Raw genomic sequence first — 22,576 nt, forward strand, 5'->3', positions numbered from 1 at the left:
CCAGTCTGGCCAGCAAGGCAAAACCCCATCTGTACTAAAAATACAAAAAGTAGCCAGGCATGGTGGCACATGCCTGTAATCTCAGCTACTTGGGAAGCTGAGGCAGGAGAATCACTTGAACCCGGGAGGCGGAGGTTGCAGTCAACTGAAATCGTGCCATTGCATTCCAGCCTAGGCAACAGAGTGAGACTCCATCTCAAAAAAAAAAAAAGATGAGAAGGAGGTCAGGCATCCTGGCTCACACCTGTTTGTAGCACTTTGGGAGGCTGAGGCGAGAGGATCACTTGAGCCCAGGAGGTTGAGGCTGCAGTGAGCTGTGGTCATGCCACTGCACTCCAGCCCGAGCAACAGAGTAAGACCTTGTCTCCAACAACAGCAACAGCAACAAATCAGAACAAGTCACTACCCTTTAAACACCAGAATCTGCACGGCCAGTCTCTTTGGGAAACCCTAGGGCTTCCGAGCCATACTGGGTCCATGGTCCCATTGAGTCCACTAACTGGAACGAATACCGCAGATCTGCACCTTCTCTCAATTACTTTATGCCGGCCTCAGACTAACTGCACGAGGGAGAAATGCTATCTTCTCCATGGTGATGGGCACCTGTAATCCAGCTACTCAGGAAGCTAAGGCAGGACAGTGGCTCGAACCTGGGAGGCAGAGGTTGCAGTGAGCCGAGATCATGCCTTTGCACTCCAGCCTCGGCAACAGAGTGACACTCCATCTCAAAAAAAAAAAAAAAAAAAATGAGGCCGGGCGCGGTGGCTCACACCTATAATCCCAGCACTTTGGGAGGCCGAGACGGGTGGATCACAAGGTCAAGAGGTCGAGACCATCCTGGTCAAAATGGTAAAACCCCGTCTCTACTAAAAATACAAAAATTAGCTGGGCATGGTGGCGCGTGCCTGTAGTCCCAGCTACTCGGGAGGCTGAGGCAGGAAAATTGCTTGAACCCAGGAGTCAGAGGTTGCGGTGAGCCGAGATCGCACCATTGCACTCCAGCAACTGGGTAAAAAGAGCGAAACTCCGTCTCAAAAAAAAAAAAAAAATGAGAAGGAGGCCAGCCACCCTGGCTCACACCAGTTTGTAGTCCTGGCACTTTGGGAGGCTGAGGCAGAAGGATCGCTTGAGCCCAGGAGGTTGAGGCTGCGGGGAACTATGGTGGTGCCACTGCACTCCATTTCACAGACAGAAAACTGGAGGCCAGAGAGATAAAGTAACCTGCCCCAAGTCCCTTAGGAGAGTAGGAAGTGGGATTCAAATGCACGTTCACTCTGGTTGCAACCTTGCCTTCAGGTCGTGTCGGGCAGCTGCTGTGTCCTGATGGGCTGGGGGCGCAGCCTGTCTTCCTCATGGGCATCACCTGCCTGGCCCCAGGTTCCCTGGAGACTCTCAGGGCTCTGAGTTCCTCTTCTGTGAAATGCAGCTGTGCTGATACGATCTCCAGCTCAGGCTGCTGGAGGGTTCAGGGCATTTGTGGGTCATGCCTTTGGCATGGCACTAGCCACTCAAAAAGCTTTATAAACCAGCTTTGGGGCTGGAGCAGTGGCTCATGCCTGTAATCCCAGCACTTTGGGAGGCCAAGGCAGGTGGATCACCTGAGGTTGGGAGTTCGAGACCAGCCTGACCAACATGGTGAAACCCTGTCTCTACTAAAAATACAAAAATTAGATGGGGTGGTGGCGCACACCTATAGTCTCAGCTACTTGGAAAGTTGAGGCATAAGAATTGCTTGAACCCAGGAGATGCAGGTTGCAGTATCACCCACTGCAGCCTGGGTGATAGAGTGAGACTGTCACAAAAACATAAACAAATAAAAGTATAACAGGACTATTCTGCCAAGGTTAAGGAAATAAATAAGAAGCTAAGACAGTATCAATAGAAGAGACAAGATGCTAGGAGTAAGTTGAATAAGAATCTCATAAGCAGCCTGGGCCGCATGGTAAAGCCCCATCTACAAAACCTAGCTAAACATGGTGGTGTGCGCCTGTGGTCCCAGCTACTCAGGAGGCTGAGGCAGCAGAATTGCTTGAACCTGGGAGGCAGTGAGCCAAGATTGAGCCACTATACTCCAGCCTGGGAGACAGAGCAAGATTTCTCAAAGAAGTCTGGGGGTGGCCTCGCCCTGTGGGAGATGTATTTCCAGCAGTCATTATGGGTTCTGGGTTGGGGTGATGCAGAAGCCTGAGCCTCCCCAACCCCTGCCCGCAGACAAAGGCCTTCATCCACCATGAGCTGCTGGCCTACCTGTACTCCTCGGCGGACCAGAGCAGCCTCATGGAGGAGTCAGCCGACCAGGCGCAGCGGCGAGACGACATGCTGCGCATGTACCACGCCCTCAAGGAGGCGCTCAACATCATTGGCGACATCAGCACCAGCACCGTGTCCACGCCCGTGCCCCCGCCCGTCGACGACACCTGGCTCCAGAGCCCCAGCAGCCACAGGTCCGGGAGCCTGGTTCCCCTACCCACAAGCGTGCAGCCTGCAGGTTCTTGTTCTCCCCGCGTGTCCTGCAGGGTCCTGGCAGGAAACGGGACACAGCCCAAGGGTGGGCAGGAGAAGGGGCGGCCCCCAGGCTGGGCACAGTGGGAGCTGCTGCCTTGCTGAGGCCTGAGAAGGGAGAGAAGGGGAATGGGGGCCAGCCGGCCTTGGAGCTCTAGGGCTGGAAACCATGAATAAATCCACCCCGTCTGCCCTCTGCTGGTGCCTTCCATCGGCACTGCCCAAATGGAAGCCAGGGTAAGAGGCTGGAGGGGCAGCAGCCACAGAACAGAGATGAGCCTCCTGGAGGACAGAGAAGGGTGGGTGGAAGGCTCTGGTGAGGCAAACGGAAGGTGTGGCCAGACCTGCCCTGCCCCCGAGGTGTCGGATGGAGTGTAGGCCATTGAGGCAGTCACAGGGAACCTCGGGGCCACCCTACAGAGCCCTTGGGGAGCCATGGTGTTAGGGGGAGTACATTGCACCTAGGCCTGCAGGCGGCAGGTGCTGGGGCCCAGGAGGGAATCTGGGTTTCTCGGAAGGGCTTGTGTGTTCCATGGCCCCTGAAAGCTTTAAGGCTTGATCTGGGAGGACTCTGGAGTGTCTGGCTGTGAGGGTGGATCCCAGGGCCCGAGACCTGAGGGAGCCGTGTGAGTGGGAAGTGCTTGGCCACGTTGGGGCTGCGGGGACGAGGTCAGAGGGCAACAGAAGCCCTTGGGGGCCGGGAGAAAGGGAAGGTGGGTCTGGCGCTCAGGTTGGGGTGGGAGGATCCCACTGCGCCTGCGCTGTCCCCCCAGCCTTGGGCCCTGGCAGCCACAATTGGCATGGCTGGGATTCCCACTCCGTCTGTAGTTCACACCCTTTCCTTCCTCACAGCCCTACTCCTCAGCGCCGACCCGTGTCCAGTGTGCACCCCCCAGGCCGGCCCCCAGCGGTGAGGGGTCCCACTCCAGGGCCCCCCATGATTCCTCTGCCCATGGGGACAGCAACCTCCTCCTTACCACCCCCAATCCCGTACCGGCCTGGACCACAGAGCGTGTTTGCCAACAATGACCTCTTCCCGGCCCCACCTCAAATCCCATCGCGGCCAGTTCGGATCCCCCCAGGGATCCCCCCAGGAGTGCCCAGGTAAGGCCAACCCCCTGCCCCCCACCCCAACTACCTGTACCCTGGGGTCTCTCCTCCAGTCTCACTGCCTCCCAGTGAGCTCTCCCCATGTGCCCAGCTGCTGGATTGGAGGAATTGTCCTCATCCCCATTTGGCTGGCTGGGAAGCAGGCCCAGACGGGCCAAGAGGCTTGTTCAGTGTCACAGAGTAGGGGAGCCCGGTGACTCCAGGGCTCCCAGCTTGCCCTCTGCCCACTGGGATGCACTACCAGGCAGCTGGGGATCCCTCATGCTGGGCACCTTCTCTCACTGTTAACCTTGTTCCTGCCTCTGCCTGCCTCACTCTACCCTGTGGGCCGGGCCTTATTCTCTCTGCTTATCCAGTGGGGAAGCTGAGGCCCAGATAGAGCAGGAAACTCACCAAGGGTCAAACAGCAGGTGAATCGATGCCTGGGGTTCAGCAAACTCCTCCCCAGCACCCTGGTGGCTTGTGGAGCCGTCAGCCCAGGGAGCACCCTGGGGTGGCGTGTGGGTGGGGGCTGGGTCCTCAACCAGGCCTGCCTCTGGCTCACGGCCTCACTGCCGTCTCCCCCTCCCCACCTGTCTTTATTCTCTTTGCAGCAGAAGACCCCCTGCTGCGCCTAACAGGCCCACCATTATCCGCCCAGCCGAGCCATCCCTGCTCGACTAGGCCTCGAGTGGGGGCATGCTCTCGGGGGGCCTCGCGCACCCATGGCACAGGAGCTTCAGTGGTCTGGGGCCCTCCACCACCCCTATGCTGGGACCAGGCTCCCAGTGGGCAGCCCTGGCCTCTTCCCTAATGCTGGCCCGGGTCCAGGGCCGGCCCCTGTGCCTGGCTGGGGGCAGGCACCGCACTGCGAGAAAGGGCCCTGGACCTCCAGGCAGGGGGTGCTGGGGTGTTGCACTTTGGAGGATGGGGTCTCAGGGTGGCAGAGGGGGGACCTGCACCCTCGACACCATCTTGAATGAGGGGTCCAGCCTGGGGGACTCTGCCAGGGTCTTCTTGGGCTGGGAAAGCCCAGTAGGGCAGGGGCCTTCTAGAAGTGGGGGCACCAAGGGCGCCTATGTCCCCAGGCCTTGCTGGGGCACGTCAGCGTCCCATCAGCAGGAGCTCCCCAGTGGTGAGCCTGGCCCCATGGGCTCTTCGGCAGTGCCCAGCTGCCAGGCCTGAGTTGTACATAGTCCTTCTTGGCCATATTAACCACACAGCCTGAGCCTGGCCCAGCCTCGGCTGCCAGAGGTGCCTTTGCCAGGCCTGGAGCCATTGGCCCAGGCCGGCCTCGCCCAACTCCTACTCTCCTCCTCCTCCTGGGTCCCCCAGGGTGGCTGGGCTTGGGGCTCTGTGGATGGTGGTGGCAGGGGGGACCTTGGGGGCCTCTCAGCTCCTGCCCATGCTACCCTGATGGGGTGGGCCCCAGGCGGCCTCTGAGCAGACCTCACCCACTCCTCGCTCGGTTTGACCACTGTAAGTGCCTGCACTCTGTATCCTATTAATAAACTAAAAATAAAGGGAAGACGCTGCTGGTGGCTGCTGTGTGGGCCTCTTGTGTTGGTGTTCAGGCTGGGGACGTGGGCACCACCTCCCCCATCAGGCCTCCCACAAGGACGCCCAGGTCCCTACAATCATAAGCGCCTCACACCTCACTCCCTGAAGGGCTCTGCTTTCAGGGGGGTCACCTTTCGGAGGAAGCCACTCGATACACAGGAGAGCTTTTACTTTCTTTAGCACATCAGGAGTGGGAGCAGATCTTCTCCACTGCCCCACACACCCCCATGCGCACAGGCCTGGCTGCTGCCTGGTGGAGCACGGACCCCAGCACTTCACCCCCTTCCTACCCTCAGTCCCTGCTTCTCACCCTCATGGGGAAGCCCAGGCCTTGTGGCCCAGCCAGGGCTCAGTTAAACTTTGCTTTCTGATTTTTCTCTTGTGCCAGGCGACCACCTCCATCGGCTCCCGCACGACCCTTCTTCTGAGCTTCGTGGGAGGCCCCTCCCGCCTGTCTGGTTGCCCTCTCGGGGCCGGTCTGTCCTGGCTGGTGTCCGTGAGCCCCAGTCAGCAGGCTCTGATTTTTCTGACCATAATTTATTGACTCCGATGCCCAGGCCACACCACCCTTTGTTCCAGGAGGCTTCTGCCTAGACATTGGCGGGGCCACCACTCATGCCTGTGTGGGGCCCCTACAGGGAGAGGGGGCAGGGCAGGTGGTCTTGCAGGCCCCTTCCTGGTGTTCTATTACCAGACCTCAACGTGGCTTGGAGGATCCAGGTGTCCTTGTTAGGCCCTGCCCCGCACCAGGCAATGCTCAAACAAGAAGGCTTAGATTAAGGCACGTTTACAGTAGAAGGGCCAGGAAACCCGAGGCTCCCATTCCAACGCTGCAGTGCCCACCCTGCGAGATTTCCAGAAACGTCAATGCAGCCGCGGAGCCGCCCCTTCTGCAAGCCAGAGGCGTTCCCTGCCCGCTGAGGATGCAAGGAGACTCACAGGGCCAGACCTCAGGCCCTGACTGCACACTCCTGCTTTGGCAGGAACCTAAAATTGGGGAGGGACCCCCAAGTCTCATACGCACGCCCCATTGCCCCTCCTTCGTCCCCTGTTCTTCCTTCTGCGGCAGGGGCTATGTGGGCACTGGGCGCTTGTCCTGGAAGAAGCGCTTGAGCGTGCAGACCTGCAGCATGGCCACCAGCAGCAGCACCGCCACATTGACAGCCGACCAGAAGTTGACCCGCTCCAAGTTCCCCTCTTGCAGGTTGCGGTCACGTGCCTCGAAGGCCCTCAGCAGCGTCAGCGTCTGGATGCTGCGTTCCAGCCGGGTCCGCATAGTCTCAATGGACTCCTGCAGGGCAGAGGGAGTGGAAGGGTCAGGCCTCCGCCTGTTGGGGAGCAGAGACCCAATTAACCTGGGATATGGAGGGAGGCTGTGGTAGCCCAGGGAGGTACAGCTGCAAACACAGACTTGTTCGGGCTAAGTTCAAGTCCTCTGCCACTCACTGGCTGTGTGACTGTGAGCAACTTAACCTCTCTGAGCCTGTTTCTTCTATAAGCTTCCAAATTGCTGTGAAAATTTAATGCCTAAATAAATGTACAAGGACGAGCATGGTGGCTCATGCCTGTAACCCCAGCACTTTGGGACGTTAAGGTGGGATGATCACTTGAGCCCAGGAGTTTGAGACCAGCCTGGGCTACATAGCAAAACCCCATCTCTACAAAATATACAAAAATTAGATGGGTGGTGGTGTGCAACTGTAATCCCAGCTACTCAGGAGGCTGAGACAAGATTATACCTGTAATCAAAACACTAAGAGACCAATATAGGAGGATCACTTAAACCCAAGAGTTCAAGACCACCCTGGGCAACATGGTGAAACCTCATCTCTACAGAAAACAAAAAATTATCCAGGCATGGTAGTGTGCATCTGCAGTCCCACTGAGGTGGCAGGATTGCTTGAGCCCAGGAGTTTCAGGCTGTAATGGGCTATAATCACACCACTGCACTCTACCCTGAGTGACAGAGCAAGACCCTGCCTCACTATGGCTCACATCTGTAATCCCAGAATTCTGAGAGGCTGAGGTGGGCAAATCCCCTGAGATCAAGAGTTCGAGACCAGCCTGGCCAACATGGTGAAACCCTGTCTCTACTAAAAATACAAAACTTAGCTGGGCATGGTTGCACAGCTACTTAGGAGGCTGAGGCAGGAGAATCACTTGAACCTGAGAGGTAGAGGTTGCAGTGAGCTGAGATCGCACCACTGCACTCCAGCCTGGGTAACCAAGAGAGATCTGTCTGAAAGAAAATAAAATAAAACAATAGTTATTAAAACGGTAATAAACGTACAGAACATACTTGCTTGTGGTTAAGAGCACAGTTGCTGAAACCAGTCTGGGTTCAGTACCAACTCTGCTAGTTGGTCTGTGTACCCTTGAGTTGCTCAGCCATCCTGTATCTCACTTTTCCCACCTGTAAAATGGGTATAATTGGACCACAAGGTCTACTTCACAAGATGGTTATGGAGATTTACAGTATGAGTTATTTATGATACGAGTTCCTTAAACCTTTAAACCAGGTTTACACCTAGAAATGAACTGCTGGGGTTTTTTTTGTTTGTTTGTTTGTTTGTTTCTTTGTTTTTGAGACAGAGTTTCATTCTTATTCCCCAGGCTGGAGTGCAATGGTGCGATTTTGGCTCACTGCAACCTCTGCCACCTGGGTTCGTGATTCTCCTGCCTCAGACTGCCAAGTTGCTGGGATTATAGGTGCCTGCCATCACACCTGGCTAATATTTTGTATTTTTAGGAGAGGCAGCATTTCACCATGTTGGCCAGGCTGGTCTCGAACTCCTGATCTCAGGTGATCCACTCGCCTAGCCTCCCAAAGTGCTGGGATTACAGGTGTGAGCCACCATGCATGGCCTGAAATGAACTACTTTAATTGCTGCTACTGTTACTATAGTTCAGTTGAGGGCACCAATAAAGATGGGAGGGTGGGTCAAGCCAAGGAGGGGCACCCCAGCTGAATCCTAGAGATCTGGAAGGAGTGGCCCCAGCACAGCCTGGACATACCTTGATGTCCTCCATTTTAACATCCAGCATCTCCTCGGGCTCCACAGCCTCTGCCCATCCTTCGACCTCCTCGTCATCCTGCAGGCTGTCAAAGATCAGTTCAAAGAACACCAGCTTCTCGGAGATGGTGCTGAAGGAGTTGTCAAAGCACAGCTTGTAGTCCCCGGCCTCCGTTGGCTCCACCCTGGGCAGAGAGACAGACCCACAAACATGACCCAGGGTGGCCAGCCAGCCAACTCGGTAGGGTAGTCAGGGCGGTAACCTGAGGCCACCTGGGAGGGGCAGGGCTGTAACTGAACCTAGGCAGGCAGCCGGACTGAACTCACGTGTGTACCCCATCAGCCTTGCGGGACTCGCTGACCAACAGCACGCCCTGAGGGCTCTCCAGCGTGAAGTCCACGTCCAGCCCAGCACCTCCGATTACCTGGGGGACAGGTAAGAGCGGGTGAAGGGTGATCGGTAGGCCAAGGGCGCCTGCCAAAGAGGGCTATGGCTGAACCACACACTAACCCATACAGACCACCAAGGGCTTACCTGAATGCCGGCACACCCACAACCGGTCCTGCCCCAACCTGTCCCAATGGCTGCGCCCCTTGCCTCCACCCTCATTGATATGACAGCTTGGGGCCCATACTTTGAACTCAGCTGACCAGGCACCTATCAAAAGTCCTTGAAGGACGTTTACCTGCCCACGCCCCCGGTTAGCTCCGCCTCCAAAAGACGATAGGCCCTGCCTTTTTCCTTAGTCTAACCCCCAAGAAAGGCTTGTCAGCAACGCCCCCGTCATCGACCTATGAGCATTATCGCCACGCCCAGAAGCGAGAGTCCTGTCATCTCAGAGGCTACCTATACTTCTCGTTGGCCCTGCCCCCTCTGGATGTATCACTCTAACCCCACCTTCTTTATTACTCCCTCCCCTTCCGTTCCCACACGCCGTCCCCGCCCCATCTGTCCATCTCTTTCCAGCCCCGCCCCCGCGCTCCCACGCACGGGCTCCTCCCTTTTCCCCCCTAAAGCGCGCCTAGCCTCGGCGACTTGGCCACGCCCCCTCTCCCTGACTCCGCTGGCTGCCCAGCCCTCGACCCTCTACCTGGTACTCGGTCTCGAGGCTTGCGTTAGCCGGCGCAGACTGGTAGAAACACTGCTTCCTCCCCGCCGGCAACAGGAACGTGAACTCACCGTCCTGGATTGGCGGGGGTCCCGCCCCTGCCACCCCTACTGGTGGCATTAGTAGCCATAAGGCCAGGGCTAGGGCCGCGCTGGCCGCCATCATCCGGTTCACCCTCTGGTCTGCAAAGGGGGTCACGGCTCCTTTAAGCGCTAGCCCTGCCCCCGTCCTACTCGGCGGAGCTCATTGGCAGCCGCTTCTGTCGGTTGTCTGTAACCCACAGCGCCAAAAGTGAAGGACCCCGAGAGAGGCAGGCTACCCGAATGAATGCCTGAGGCGCCGGAGGCAATCAACTGTCTTGAAACATTTTTCTCAAAGGGTACGGCTCTGGTCTCGGCCGTTGGTGGAGGAAAATGACAAAAATAAGTGCCATAAGGGCACATCTTTTGTAGGCAATAGCTGAGACAACTAAAGTTAGAGGCGGCAGGGTCCTCTTAGGCATCTCCCCGCAGTTTTCCCAGAGTGCGCCGCGCGTGACAACCTTTGGCTAGATCCACGGGGTACAGTGGACCAAAAAAATAGCTACTGGGCATGGCCCTGTACGCGACCCGTAGGGCTCGCTTATAAAAAGGCTCAGCTGGGGCGGGGCGGAGATACCCGTGGTGTGATGTTTTGCTTGGTCTGGGAGTGTGGCCCCAGTTTCGACACCTTTTGCGCATTAGGAGCGTCAGTGTATCAGTTTACTAGTAAGTTGGGAGTGCTGGAACGACCACTCTAGAGTGGCTGTGAGCATTGAGATGAGGCTCGGTTCCTATTGAGCGCTCGGCTTTCCTGGCTTACAGACAGGGGAGGGGTGTGGCCACACTATGCACCCCAACGGTCTCAAATTCAAGGGCCAGCAGGTAAACAGAGTCATTACAGTAGCCGCTGGTCAGAAAAACGACGGCCCAGGTAGGAAAAGGTGAGGAGAGTGTGGGAATGGGAGCCAGTTTGCCTGGTTCAGCTCCCACCCCACCAATTACTTGAGCCTGTTTCCTCTTCTGCAAAGTGGGGATAATAGGCCTACCTCACTGGGCTGTCGTGGGACAGGTGAAATACCTGTTGGGTGCTTACTTCCTCAGTGCGTCGCACATCGAAGGTCTTCAGTAAATAATAATCTGTTGTTTGGTTCCCGTCGAAACATAAACAGTGTACATGGAAATGTTTAGTCTTCAAAGATAGACCCAGAAAAAGTTGGCAGGTGATGACAAACACTTCTCAAATACAGCTGGTTGTTGTCGGCACTTTCCTGCTTTTAGAAAATTTGGGGAAGTAGCAGCTCTTGGTAATATCGGTTTGGTATTCCTTTTCACTCCCAAGTTTTTCTATCATTTTCCTCGCTGCTTGGACATTTTGAAGTAATAGTGGGGAATGGGTGATTCCTTTTTTTTTTTTAATTTTTATTTTTTATACCTGTACTATAAGCACTTTAAGGGTGATTCCTTTTTTAATTGATTTTTATTTTATTTTTTGAGACAAGAGTCTCACTCTGTCGCCCAGGCTGGAGTGCAGTGGTGTGATGTCGGCTCACTGCAGCCTCCACCTCCCAGCTTTCAAGTGATTCTTCTGCCTCGGCCTCCCGAGTAGCTGGGACTACAGGCGCGCACCACCATGCCTGCCTAATTTCTGTATTTTTAGTACAGACAAGGTTTTACCATATTGGCCAGGCTCGTCTCAAACTCCAGACCTCGTGATCCGCCCGCCTTGGCCTTCCAAAGTTGCAGGGGTTACAGGCATAAGCCCCCGCGCCTGGCGGAGGTGGGGCTACATTCTGTTAGAAAAGAAATTCTGGGCCTGTCGCGGTGGCTCACGCCTGTAATCCCAGCATTTTGGAAGGCCGAGGTGGGTGGATCACGAGGTCAAGAGATGGAGACCATCCTGATCAGCATGATGAAACCCTGTCTCTACTAAAAATACAAAAATTAGCTGGGCGTGGCGGTGCGCGCCTGTACTCCCATCTACTCGGGAGGCTGAGGCAGGAGAATTGCTTGAACCCGGAAGGCGGAGGTTGCAGTGAGCCAAGATCACGCCATTGCACTCCAGCCTGGCACCTGGCAACAGAGCGAGACTGTCTCAAAAAAAAAAAGAAAAGAAATTCTGCTGAGGACATTTTGCACTCACTCTCTGCCTAAATAATTTCTTCCTACCTCCTGTATCAACTCCTCATTCCACTTTGCCCCCAGCCTCTGGCAACCAGCAATCTGCTTTCGGTCTCTAAATGTCCTATGAATGGAAGCAGACAATGTGTCACCATTTGTATTTAACTTCTTTTGCTTAGCATGTTTCTAGGGTTAGTCCATGTATCAATATTTAATTCTTTTTATGGCTGAGTAGTATTCTATTGTATGCGCATACCAGAATTTCAATTTTTCTTTTTTTTTCTTTTTTTTTTTTTTTGAGACACAGTCTCACTCTGTCACTCAAGCTGGAGTGCAAGTGGTATAATAACAGCGCACTACACCCTCCACTTCCCTGGCTCAAGTGATCCACCTCAGCCTCCCAAGTAGTTGGGACTACACCTGCCTAATTATGTTTTATAGCAACATACCAGCCTGCGTATGTTACCCAGGCTGGTCCTTAACTCCTGGGCTTAAGTGATTCTCCTGGCTCCCTGCCCAAAGCCTTGTAAGGTTGTGAGCCACTGTGCCTGGCCCCACAATTTCTTGAGCCATTCCTAATTGATGGACAGTAGGGTTGTTTCAATCTTTTAGCTATCGTGAGTACAGCTGCTTTTAATGTGTATATGTGTATCCGATTACCCGCTTTCAGTTCTTTGGGGTATAGACCTATTGGTGGAAGTGCTGGACCCTGTAGTATTTCTATGTTTAACTCTTAGAGGAACCAAAATGTTTTTCCCAGCAGCTGTGCTGTTTTCCGTTCCCACCAACCATGTATGAGGGTTCCAGTTTCTCCACATCCTCACCAATACTTGTTCTTTTCCATTTTGTTTGTTTTTTTTTTTTCAACAGTCTCACTCCTTCACTTAGGCTGGAGTGCAGTAACTGCAGCCTCCATCTCCCAAGTTCAAGTGATTCTCATGCCTCAGCCTGAGAATCTTATAGGCTCACAGCACCACGCCAAGCTAATTTTTGTATTTATAATAGAGACAGGGTTTATCCCATGTTGCCCAAGTTGGTCTTGAACTCCCAGCCTCAAGTGATCTGCCCACCTCAGCCTCGCAAAGTGCTGGGATTACAGGCATGAGCCACCACGCCCAGCCCTGTTTTTGTTTTGTTTTGTTTTTAATAGCCAACCTAGTGTATGTGCATTTCCCTGATGAAAAGTAAGGTTAAGCATCTTTTTAGCTGCTTCTTGGTCATGTGTATATCTTCTTTGGAAAGAAATCTGTTAATGTCTTTTGCACATTTAAAAATTAGGTTGTTTGTCTTTTTGTTGTAGGAGTTTTTTTATTTTATGTTACAGAGAGGAAAAGATAGACAAATGAAACAAAAAACTTCTCCTAGCTGGGCACTCATGCTTGTAATCCCAACACTTTGGGAGGCTGAAGTGAGAGGATCACTTGAGCGATTTGAGACCAGCCTTGGCAACATAGACAGACTCTCTCGCCCCCACCCCACCATCTCTACAAAATAATAAAAAACTAACCAAGTGTGGTGGCGTGCACCTATAGTCCTAGCTACTCTGGAGGCAGAGGTAGGAGGCTCGCTTGAGCCCAGGAGTTCAAGGCTGCAGTGAGCCATGATGAGCCCACTGCACTCCAGCCTGGGTGACAGAGCGAGACTCCGTCTAAAACAAATAAATAATTCAGTATACATAGGTGCCTTTAGAAGGCTCTCATTGCCCAAAGAACCTTTCACCGCAGCATTTCATCCCAGGCTTTGGCTCATCTGTGGTTTTCTTCTATTGTAATCTTTTGTCCCAGGCGGATGTGGGTTCTTCCTTCCCCCACAGTGTTTTCAAGGAATGCGTTCTGAATTGAAGACAAGCACCTTGAGTCAACCCTTCTGTAGCTTCCAGACATGTTAGAACAGACCAATGCAATATAGTCATGCCTGACTTAACAATGGGGATACTTTTTAAAAGAAAAAAAGGCCAGGTGCAGTGGCTGATGCCTATAATCCCAGCACTTTGGGAGGCTGAGGTGGGCAGATCATCTGAGGTTGGAAGATTGAAACCAGCCTGACCAACATAGAGAAATCCCAACTCTACTAAAACTGCAAAATTAGGTCAGTCACAGTGGCTCACGCCTGTAATCCCAGCACTTTGGGAGGCCGAGGTGGGCGGATCACCTGAGGTAAGCAGTTCGAGACCAGTCTGGCCAACATGGTGAAACTCTTGTCTCTACTAATAATACAAAAATTAGCTGGGTGTGGTGGCACACACCTGTAATCCCAGCTACTCAGGAGGCTGAGACAGGAGAATCTCTTGAACCCAGGTGGCAGAGGTTGCAGTGAGTTGAGATCATGCCACTGCATTCCAGCCTGGGCAACAGAGCGAGGCTCTGTCTCAAAAAAAAAATGAAATTAGCCAGGCTTGGTGGCACATGCCTGTAATCCCAGCTACTGGGGAGGCTGAGGTAGGAGAATCGCTTGAACCCAGGAGGTGGATGTTGGGGTGAGCTGAGATCGTGCCATTGCACTCCAGCCTGGGCAACGAGCAAAACTCTGTCTCAAAAAAAAAAAGGGGGTGGACGGGCGGGCCTGGTGGCTCACATTGGGATTACAGGCATGAGCCACTGTACCCGGCCTGCCCAAAGAAACTTTGACTGTAGCTTTTCACCCCAGGCTTTCTGAGTTGAACCCTAACAGCACTTTGGGAGGCTGAGGCAGGTAGATCACTTGAGTCCAGGAATTGAGACCACCCTGGGCAATATGGCGAAACCATGAGACTACAAAAACCACAAAAATTATCTGGGCATAGTGATACACATCTATCATCCCAGCTACTAGGGAGGCTGAGGTGGGAGGATCGCCTGAGCCCAGGGAGTCCTGGCTGCAGTGAGCTATGATCACACCACAGCACTCCTACCTGGGTGACAGAGCGAGACCATGTCTCAAACATACATATTTTTTTTCCAAGAAATACATCATTAAGCAATTTCATCATTGTGCGAACATCACGGACTGTACCTACCTAACGTTGATGGGGTAGCTGACTACACTTCTGTAAGGCATGGCCTATTGATTCTAGGATTCAGACCTCTAGCAGGTTCCGGTACTGAAGTTTGTAGGTAACTGTAACACGTAATATTTGTCTATCTAAACATAAAATGATACAGTAAAAATATGGCAGGATCATCTATGAGAACAACACTGTGTGATGCACCACTGATGGAATTGTCATCATGTGACTACTTTGCGAACGGGGACGGCTCTGCTCTCGGAATAACCAGGACTGGGAACACAGGCCGCTGTCATTAAGACTTCTTTTCCTTTTGTTTTTGAGACAGAGTCTTGCTCTGTCGCCAGGCTGGAGTGCAGTGGTGCAATCTCACTCACTGCAACCTGTGACTCCCTGGTTCAAGCAGTTCTCCTGCCTCAGCCTCCCAGGTAGCTGAGATTATAGGCACACACCACCATGCCCAGCTAATTTTTGTATTTTCAGTAGAAATGGGGTTTCACCATGTTGGCCAGGATGGTCTCGATCTCCTGACCTCGTGATCCACCCACCTCAGCCTCCCAAAGTGCTGGGATTACAGGCATGAGCTACCATGCCCGGCCTGTCTTCACGACTTCTGCAGTGCTGGTGAAGGACATGGGTCAAGGGCAGGTGAAAACACCATGGAGCAGGCCGGGCGCTGTGGCTCACGCCTATAATCCCAGCACTTTGGGAGGCCAAGGCGGGTGGATCACGAGGTCAAGAGATCGAGACCATCCTGGTCAACAAGGTGAAGCCCTGTCTCTACTAAAAATACAAAAAAAATTAGCTGGGCATGGTGGTGCGTACCTGTAGTCCCAGCTACTGGAGAGGCTGAGGCAGGAGAATTGCTTGAACCCAGAAGGCAGAGGTTGCGGTGAGCCGAGATTGTGCCATTGCACTCCTGTCTGGGTAACAACAGTGAAACTCTGTCTCAAACAAAAAAAAAGAAAACACCATGGAGCTTTCCTGCCAGTCAAGATGCCTTTTTTGCAGTTCAGTTTTCGTTCGGTTGGCACAAACCTTGATTTTCCCACCTGGGCTCAGTGGCTCATGTCTGTAATCCCAGTTCTTTGGGAGGCTGAGGAGGGCAGATCACCTGAGGTCAGGAGTTCGAGACCAGTCTGGCCAGCATGGTAAAACCCCATCTCTACTAAAAATACAAAAATTAGCCAAGTATGGTGGCGCACCTGTAATCCCAGCTACTCAGGAGGCTGAGACAAGAGAATCGCCTGAACCCAAGAGGCGGAGGTTGCAGTAAGCCAAGATCATGCCATTGCCCTCTGACTGAGATGCAAGAAAGCAACATTCCGTCTCAAAACAAAAACAAAAAAAACCTTGATTCTCCAGTGTCAAAGGACAAAATTACAGTTAATTACAACTAATTCAGTTAAATATCTCAGTTGGCTTTATTTGTGACCATGGACCATAGACTAGAATCAGGCAGCCGTCATGAGGAAGATCAGAAAACAGCTGTTTCAGTTTGGTGATGTAGCGCTTTAGCACGAGTGACTCCATTTTGATTTTTAGTCTTCTCTGTTGGGGCTCAGTGTAGAAACAGTCTGAAACAATGTCCTCCAGTCATTTTTACTTAATGCTAGAGCTCAGATAAAGTTGATTCTGACAGGACTTTTTTTTTTTTTTTTTTTGCCTGTTTTTTGAATGTTTCTGTGTGAGGTCGGGTGCCCGGAGCTCTCCACTCCACTATTCTCACTGACCTCTGGAGTATGAATGGGTGATTCATATCCCTTGAGTAAACAAAACCAAAAATTCTCCTCCCTAATTATTCACCAGATATTTACCGGGCATCTGACAGTGAATAAAACAGATACTGTCCAAGCCAGATGCAGTGACTCACGCTTGTAATCCCAGCACTTTGGGAGGCCAAGTTGGGAGGATTGCTTGAGCCCAGGAGTTCAATACCAGCCTGGGCAACAGAGTGAGATCCCATCTCTACAAAAAAAAATTTTTTTAATTAGCTGGGCATGGTGGCACGCACCTGTAGTTCCAGCAACACAAGAACCTGAGGCAGGAGGATCACTTGAGCCCAGGAGGTTGAGGCTTCAGTGAGCCGTGATTGCCCTACTACACTCCAGCCTGTGCAACAGAGAGAGACCCTGTCTCAAAGAAAAACAAAACCCAGAATTCCAGGTTGTAGATTCCTGCACCATATTGACTCAGGATTTTTCTCAGCCACTTTGCCAACCAGGGACATCAACGGTGGGTGATGCACCACCCCCACACACACGCTCAGGAGGGCCTGCCACTGGAGGCACCCTGCCCACTCAGCCCTCCTGTGTTACAGCTTGTACCTGCAGTCAGTGGTTCCTGAGCCCTTGTCCTGCATCCAAGAAGAATGAGGAAACACTGTTCAATTGAAGGGTGAGGATGGGAGGAGAATTGTTCTGAGCGAAACAACAGCTCTCAGCATAGAGGAGACCTGAGAGTGGTGGGGGTGTGGTTTCTCTCAGTGTGGCTGGGTCCAAGGCTTTTTATGGACTCACACTGGGGAGTGTGTGCTGATTGGTTTGTGAGAATGCAAAAGAGGTTCAAGCAAAGACACCACTCCCAAGTGGGCACGTCAGTATAGAAAACCAATTAGGAAAGTGTAGGGACATGTAAAATAGGTGAAGGCTGGGACCAATCAGAAGAAAGCTGCAAACGGGAAGACGGGTTCTCAGTCCAGTGCCTGGATTTGACTTGTAGCTTGACTTTCAGGCTTTAAACTGTCTTTGCCTTGGAGATGGGGTTTCAACCGGGGACCCGCCTCTATGTGCCTAGGCATTGGCCTTCTGCCACTATCAATGTCAATCAAGAGCCATCCCGGACCCTGCTGTAGCTGGGTTGGGCCCCCTCAGCCACTGCCTCAGTTGCTGCATTTCACCACCGGATTCTCCTTGTCTTCTCGTCTGGCTCTTCCTGAACTCTGAGCTCCTCGAGGGCAGGAGCTGTTTGCATTCATCCTGATGTCTCTGGCACAATTCTGGGAATGTTATGGTGCTCAGTACTCAACTGGGGGGAAAAATAAGCCGGGAATCTCTTTTAACTCCATCTCCTATGCACCCAGCATACAGCCATGAAAGTGGCTTGAATGGATGTTTTTTTTCACTGTCAGGCCAGATGATTGAGAAATATTTATGATGTGCCTAGCACAGTGAGAGACACTGGGGACACCGCAGGTGACAGCACAGATCCCATCCCTGTGCTGCCAGAGGAGGAGGACAGCTGTGTTAAGAAATCATGAAGGCCAGGCATGGTGGCTCTTGCCTGTACTCCTAGGACTTCAGGAGGTAGGCGGATCATTTGAGGTCAGGAGTTCAAAATCAGCCTGGCCAACATGTTAAAATACAAAATTCGACTGTCTCGACTAAAAATACAACTTAGCTGGCCACAGTGGCGCACACCTGTAATTCAAGCTACTCTCAAGGCTGAGGCAGGAGAATTGCTTAAACCCGGAAGGTGGATGTTGTAGCGTGCTGAGATCATGCCACTGCACTCCAGCCCGGGCAACAAAGTGAGACCCTGTCTCAAAAAAGTAAAGAAAAAATTATGGGCCAAGTGCGGTGGCTCACGCTTGGAATCCCAGCACTTTGGGAGGCCGAGGCGGGCGGATCACGAGGTCAAGAGATCGAGACCATCCTGGCCATGGTCTATCCCTGTCTCTACTAAAAATACAAAAATTTTGTGGTGGCACGCGCCTGTGGTCCCAGCTACTCGGGAAGCTGAGGTGGAAGAATCGCTTGAACCCAGGCAGAGGTTGCAGTGAGCTGAGATTGCGCCACTGCACTTCAGCCTGGCGATAGAGTAAGACTCTGTCTCAAAAAAAAAAAAAAAAAAAGAAAGAAAAAATTATGAAGGCCAGGCATGGTGGCTCACACTTGTAATCCCAGCACTTTGGGAGGCCAAGGTGGGTAGATCACAAGGTCTAGAGATCGAGACAATCCTGGCCAACATGATGAAATTCCATCTCTACTAAAAATATAAAAAATTAGCAGGGCGTGGTAGCAGGCGCTGGTAATCCGAGCTACTCCATAGGCTGAGGCAGGAGAATCACTGGAACTTGGGAGGCAGAAGTTACAGTGAGCCAAGAGATCATGCTACTGCACTCCAGCCTGGGCAAAAGGGCGAAACTCCATCTAAAAAACAAACAGGCCCTTTTCGGCCTTAGCTCACCTGCACCCAGGTGAAAACAAACAAAAAACTTTAAAAAGAGTTGGCCGGGTGCAGTGGCTCACACCTGTAATCCCAGCACTGGGGGAGGCTGAGGCAGGTGGATCATCTGAGGTCAGGAGTTCAAGACCAGCCTGACCAACATGGAGAAACCCCATCACTACTGAAAATACAAAATTAGCCAGGTATGGTGACGCATGCCTGTAATCCCACCTACTCAGGAGACTGAGGCAGGAGAATCGCTTGAACCTGGGAGGCGAAGGTCGCAATGAGCCAAGATCGTGCCATTGCACTTCAGCCTGGGCAGCAAGAGCGAAATTCTGTCTCCAGAAAAAAAAAAGCTTTGTCAGGCTGGGCGTGGTGGCTCACAGCTGTAATCCAAGCACTTTGGAGGCCAAGGCGGGTGGATCACCTGAGGTTGCGAGTTCAAGACCAGCCTGACCAACATGGTGAAACGCTATGTTTAAAAAAAAAAAAAGAAAGGAAACTATTAATACAAATGCCTGCTTGTTAAGTTTAAATAAAAGTGAGCTAGGAAAATAAGAGCTAATTGAACATAAGGGAATCAAAAAAAAGAAAAGAACAAAGTCATGCCAAAAGGCAATAAAATAGAAAACAAAATAAAACAACAGAGCCAAACTGTGACACTTCGGAAAGGTCGGTAGCAATGATTAGCTTCTGCAAGACCGTTAAGAGACAAGGAGATGGACTTCACCAGTTTCTGTTGTCAGGAGTGAAAGAAGGAACATCACTACAGACCCTGCAGAGATGAAAAGGACAGTAAGGAAATATGAACACCTTTACACCAATACGTTTGACAACTTTGATGAAATGAGCAAATTCCTTGAAGATACAAGCATGCCAATTGGAATAAAGGAATAGCACAGGGCACGGTAGGAGAATTTAGCTAGGGGATTGTTCTAAGTCCAGAGGGTCTGGAAAGTTTTCCTAGAAGTGATACTTTTAAACTGAGACCTGTAGGAGAAGTAGGATTTGCCCAGGTTGATAGAATTGTATTCCAGGCTGGGGGAAATAGTGTGTGCAATGGCCCTGAGGTTGGAATGAGCTTTCTGTGTCCAAAGAAAAAATGTCACTCTCATGACACTTTTTGGTGTTTGATGACCACGTACCACATCCTTCCTGGGTCCAAACCTCCAAGCAGACCTGCTTAGCTTAAACAGAAAAGATAAGTGCAAACCCAGTAGTAAGAGAAATATGGAAGTTTCTGGGCTGCAACAGGAGGCAGCTTATCCTGCGAAACATGTCACAAACTATGCCCAGAATTGATCTGGAACTAGTTCCCTTTCAGGTGGCTGATCAAACTTCTGAGCCTTTTTCCTCCGTGTAACTTTCCTTGTGAGTATTCACTACCCACTAGGCATTGCATTTCATACTACAAGTTCTTTGAATCTAATCTCCACTATTATTATTACTATTTTTTTGAGACGGAGTCTTGCTCTGTTGCCAGGCTGGAGTGCAATGATGCAATCTTGGCTCATGGAAACCTCTGCCTCCCAGGTTCAAGCTATCTTTCCGCCTCTCATGATCAGCTTGCCTCAGCTTCCCAAAGTACGGGGATTACAGGTGTGAACCACCACACCCACCCTTTTTTTCTGAGATGGAGTTTTGCTCTTGTTGCCCAGGCCAGAGTGCAATGGCGCAATCTCAGCTCACCACAACCTCTGCCTCCCAGGTTCAAGTGATTCTCCCGCCTCAACCGCCCGAGTAGCTGGGATTACAGGCATAATTTTTTTTGTATTTAGTAGAGAAAGGGTTTCACCATGTTAGGCTGGTCTCAAACTCCTGACCTCACGTGATCCACCTGCCTCGGCCTCCCAAAGTGCTGGGGTTACAGGCATGAGCCACTGCTCTTGGCCTAATGTCTACTACTCTTAGCCCCATTCTGCAGAGCAGTATCCTGAGGCCTCAAAGAAGGCAAGCCATGCCTGAGGTCACAGAGCCTACCATACCCTCTCACTCCTGCCCATATTTGTTTAAATGCTGGTGCTGGTTAGGCTGTGGTTTGTGTCTTGGGCATGGGTTTCATAAACACTCCACTGCTGTCACCCTGTCTCATTCCCTGAAGTTCTTTTAGGAGAGAGAAAAGGCTGGGCGTGGTAGCTCACGCTTGTAATCCCAGCACTTTGGGAGGCCAAGCCATGTGGATCATGAGGTCAAGAGATCAAGACCATACTGGCTAACATGGTGAAACCCCGTCTTTACTAAAAATACAAAAATTAGCTGGGCATGGTGGTGTGTGCCTGTAGTCCCAGCTACTCAGGAGGCTGAGGCAGGAGAATGGCTTGAACCTGGGAGGCAGAGGTTGCAGTGAGCCGAGATCGTGCCACTGCAGTCCAGCCTGGTAACAGAATGAGACTCCGTCTCAAAAAAAAAAAAAAAAAAAAGGATTAGGGGGAAACGTGAAAACCACCTAACCATCCCATCCATTTTTTTCCCCTCTAATCTGAAGAACCACAGTCAGAGAGGTGCACGGGTCCGATGTGTGTTTGGGGAAGGGGTGGGGAGAGGAGAGCGTCCCTTTCACTGCCCAAGCCTGTGTGTGCAACTTCCTGCCAGTGAGGAAACTCAGCTCGAGAATCAGCCTGGTTCTCCTTTCCCCGATCTGGCCTCACAGAAGGAGTTGGCAGGGAGCCTTGGGCCCCTCTGGCCTCAGCCGGATTTCCCAGCCAAACGTCGGGGAGAGATGCCCTGGACCATCTTGCTGTTTGCAGCTGGTGAGTCTGAAGCCCCCCTTTCAATTCCCCCATGCCTCTTCCCGAATCCCCTGTCCACCTTGCCACTCTGGGGGCAGAAACCAGCGCAGGGGTTGTCATTCCCAGGGCATCGAGGAGGCTGAGTCCTGGGCAGATGGGTTTGCCTATGAGCCTCAGAAACTCTCCGGCAGTGTTGCTTTTTTCTTGTTAGGCTCCTCATTACCCCCAAGTTCAGGAATATCAGAAATTCTACCCCTCTGGAGTCAGCTGTGCCCATACCCCATGACTTAGCCTGGCTTGGTCTCTGAAGGCTCTTTGAGGGCTGGGGCAGCAGGAAGGTCTACCTAGGGGATATCAGTGTGGCAGGGGTGGGTAAGGGTTGGAGGCTGGACAAGGGAAGGCTTGTGTAGACCTCACCTGGCCAGACACTCCGCTCAGAAGCCTGTGGGCAGTCGGGCGAGAGGCGGGTCCCCAGGAGACTTCATCCTGCAGGAAGCCATGCTCCAGCATCCATATTCCTCACCCCAGCCTGGGAAAGGAGATAAAAGCCCTTTGCCCTTCCTTCTCCTGCCCTCCTGCTCCCTCACCCCCTCCCTCCTGCCATGATGGCCTCCTCGCTGCTCCATTTTTTATATTTATTTTTATTTTTTAATAGAGATGGGGGTCTCACTCTGTTGCCCAGGCTAGTCTCAAACTCCTGGGCTCAGGCACTCCTCCCGTCTTAGCCTCTGAGTGTGCTGGGATTACAGGTGTGAGCCATCACATCGGCCTCGGCTGCTCCTTAAACACCCACCTCGGGCCGGGCACGGTGCCTCATGCTTGTAATCCCAGCACTTTGGGAGGCCACGGTGGGTGGATCATGAGGTCAAGAGATCAGGACCATCTAGGCCAACATGGTGAAACCCCATGTCTACGAAAAAATACAAAACTTAGCTAAATGTGGTGGCACACACCTATAGTCCCAGCTACTCGGGAGGCTGAGGCAGGAGAATCGCTTGAACCCAGGAGGCGGAGGTTTCCATGAGCCAAGATTGTGTCATTGCACTCCAGCCTCGCAAGAGAGTGAGACTCCGTCTGAAAAATACCCCCATGCCCCTTCTATCCCCTGGACCTTTCCCTATGCTGTCCTCTCTACTGGAATGCCCTTCCCCAGCTCTCCAAATGGGTCCTTCCTTACCACTCAGGACTCAGGAGGCCAAGGTAGGAGGATCGCTTGAGGTGAAGAGTCTGGGCAACATGGCGATATCTCATCTCTACAGAAAATAAGCAAAATTAGCTAGCC

General features: G+C 52.3%; 3 protein-coding genes across 27 annotated transcripts in view; 2 read left to right on the forward strand and 1 right to left on the reverse strand.

Moving 5' to 3' along the window:
* Positions 1-6,701, forward strand: part of DNM2 (dynamin 2) — a 108,338-nt gene extending 101,637 nt beyond the window's left edge. For 7 of the 20 annotated variants that reach the window (XM_054250455.2, XM_078360587.1, XM_002761736.6 and 4 more), the window contains 3 exons: positions 2,212-2,444; positions 3,355-3,606; positions 4,206-5,132. In XM_054250455.2, the coding sequence (XP_054106430.1) occupies positions 2,212-2,444; positions 3,355-3,606; positions 4,206-4,275 (555 nt within the window). In that variant the 3' untranslated portion in view covers positions 4,276-5,132. Of the gene's footprint in view, positions 1-2,211; positions 2,445-3,354; positions 3,607-4,205; positions 5,133-5,539 lie in introns of those variants that run through there. The other 13 variants (XM_054250456.2, XM_078360589.1, XM_008987273.5 and 10 more) reach the window with 2 other exon arrangements.
* Positions 5,673-9,458, reverse strand: TMED1 (transmembrane p24 trafficking protein 1). 4 transcript variants are annotated; one of them, XM_017967431.4, is made up of 5 exons: positions 9,257-9,458; positions 8,493-8,590; positions 8,167-8,350; positions 7,318-7,390; positions 5,673-6,442 (listed from the first exon to the last, which is right to left on the reverse strand). In XM_017967431.4, exons 1-5 carry the CDS (start codon positions 9,437-9,439, stop codon positions 6,432-6,434), a joined length of 549 nt encoding a protein of 182 aa, XP_017822920.1. In that variant the 5' UTR covers positions 9,440-9,458; the 3' UTR covers positions 5,673-6,431. The 4 variants fall into 4 exon arrangements, with proteins under 4 accessions (XP_017822920.1, XP_054106436.1, XP_002761786.1 ...); XM_054250461.2 differs by having other exon boundaries at positions 7,265-7,390; XM_002761740.7 differs by lacking the exon at positions 7,318-7,390.
* C22H19orf38 (chromosome 22 C19orf38 homolog) overlaps positions 8,493-22,576 on the forward strand; it is a 37,941-nt gene continuing 23,857 nt past the window's right edge. Inside the window, exons 1-2 of one of the 3 annotated variants that reach the window (XM_002761741.6) lie at positions 8,493-8,601; positions 21,216-21,315. In XM_002761741.6, the coding sequence (XP_002761787.1) occupies positions 21,285-21,315 (31 nt within the window). In that variant the 5' untranslated portion in view covers positions 8,493-8,601; positions 21,216-21,284. Of the gene's footprint in view, positions 8,602-9,926; positions 10,236-21,215; positions 21,316-22,576 lie in introns of those variants that run through there. The other 2 variants (XM_035287496.3, XM_008987263.4) reach the window with 2 other exon arrangements.

Source organism: Callithrix jacchus, chromosome 22 (assembly GCF_049354715.1).
Source record: "Callithrix jacchus isolate 240 chromosome 22, calJac240_pri, whole genome shotgun sequence".
Taxonomy (NCBI): domain Eukaryota; kingdom Metazoa; phylum Chordata; class Mammalia; order Primates; family Cebidae; genus Callithrix; species Callithrix jacchus.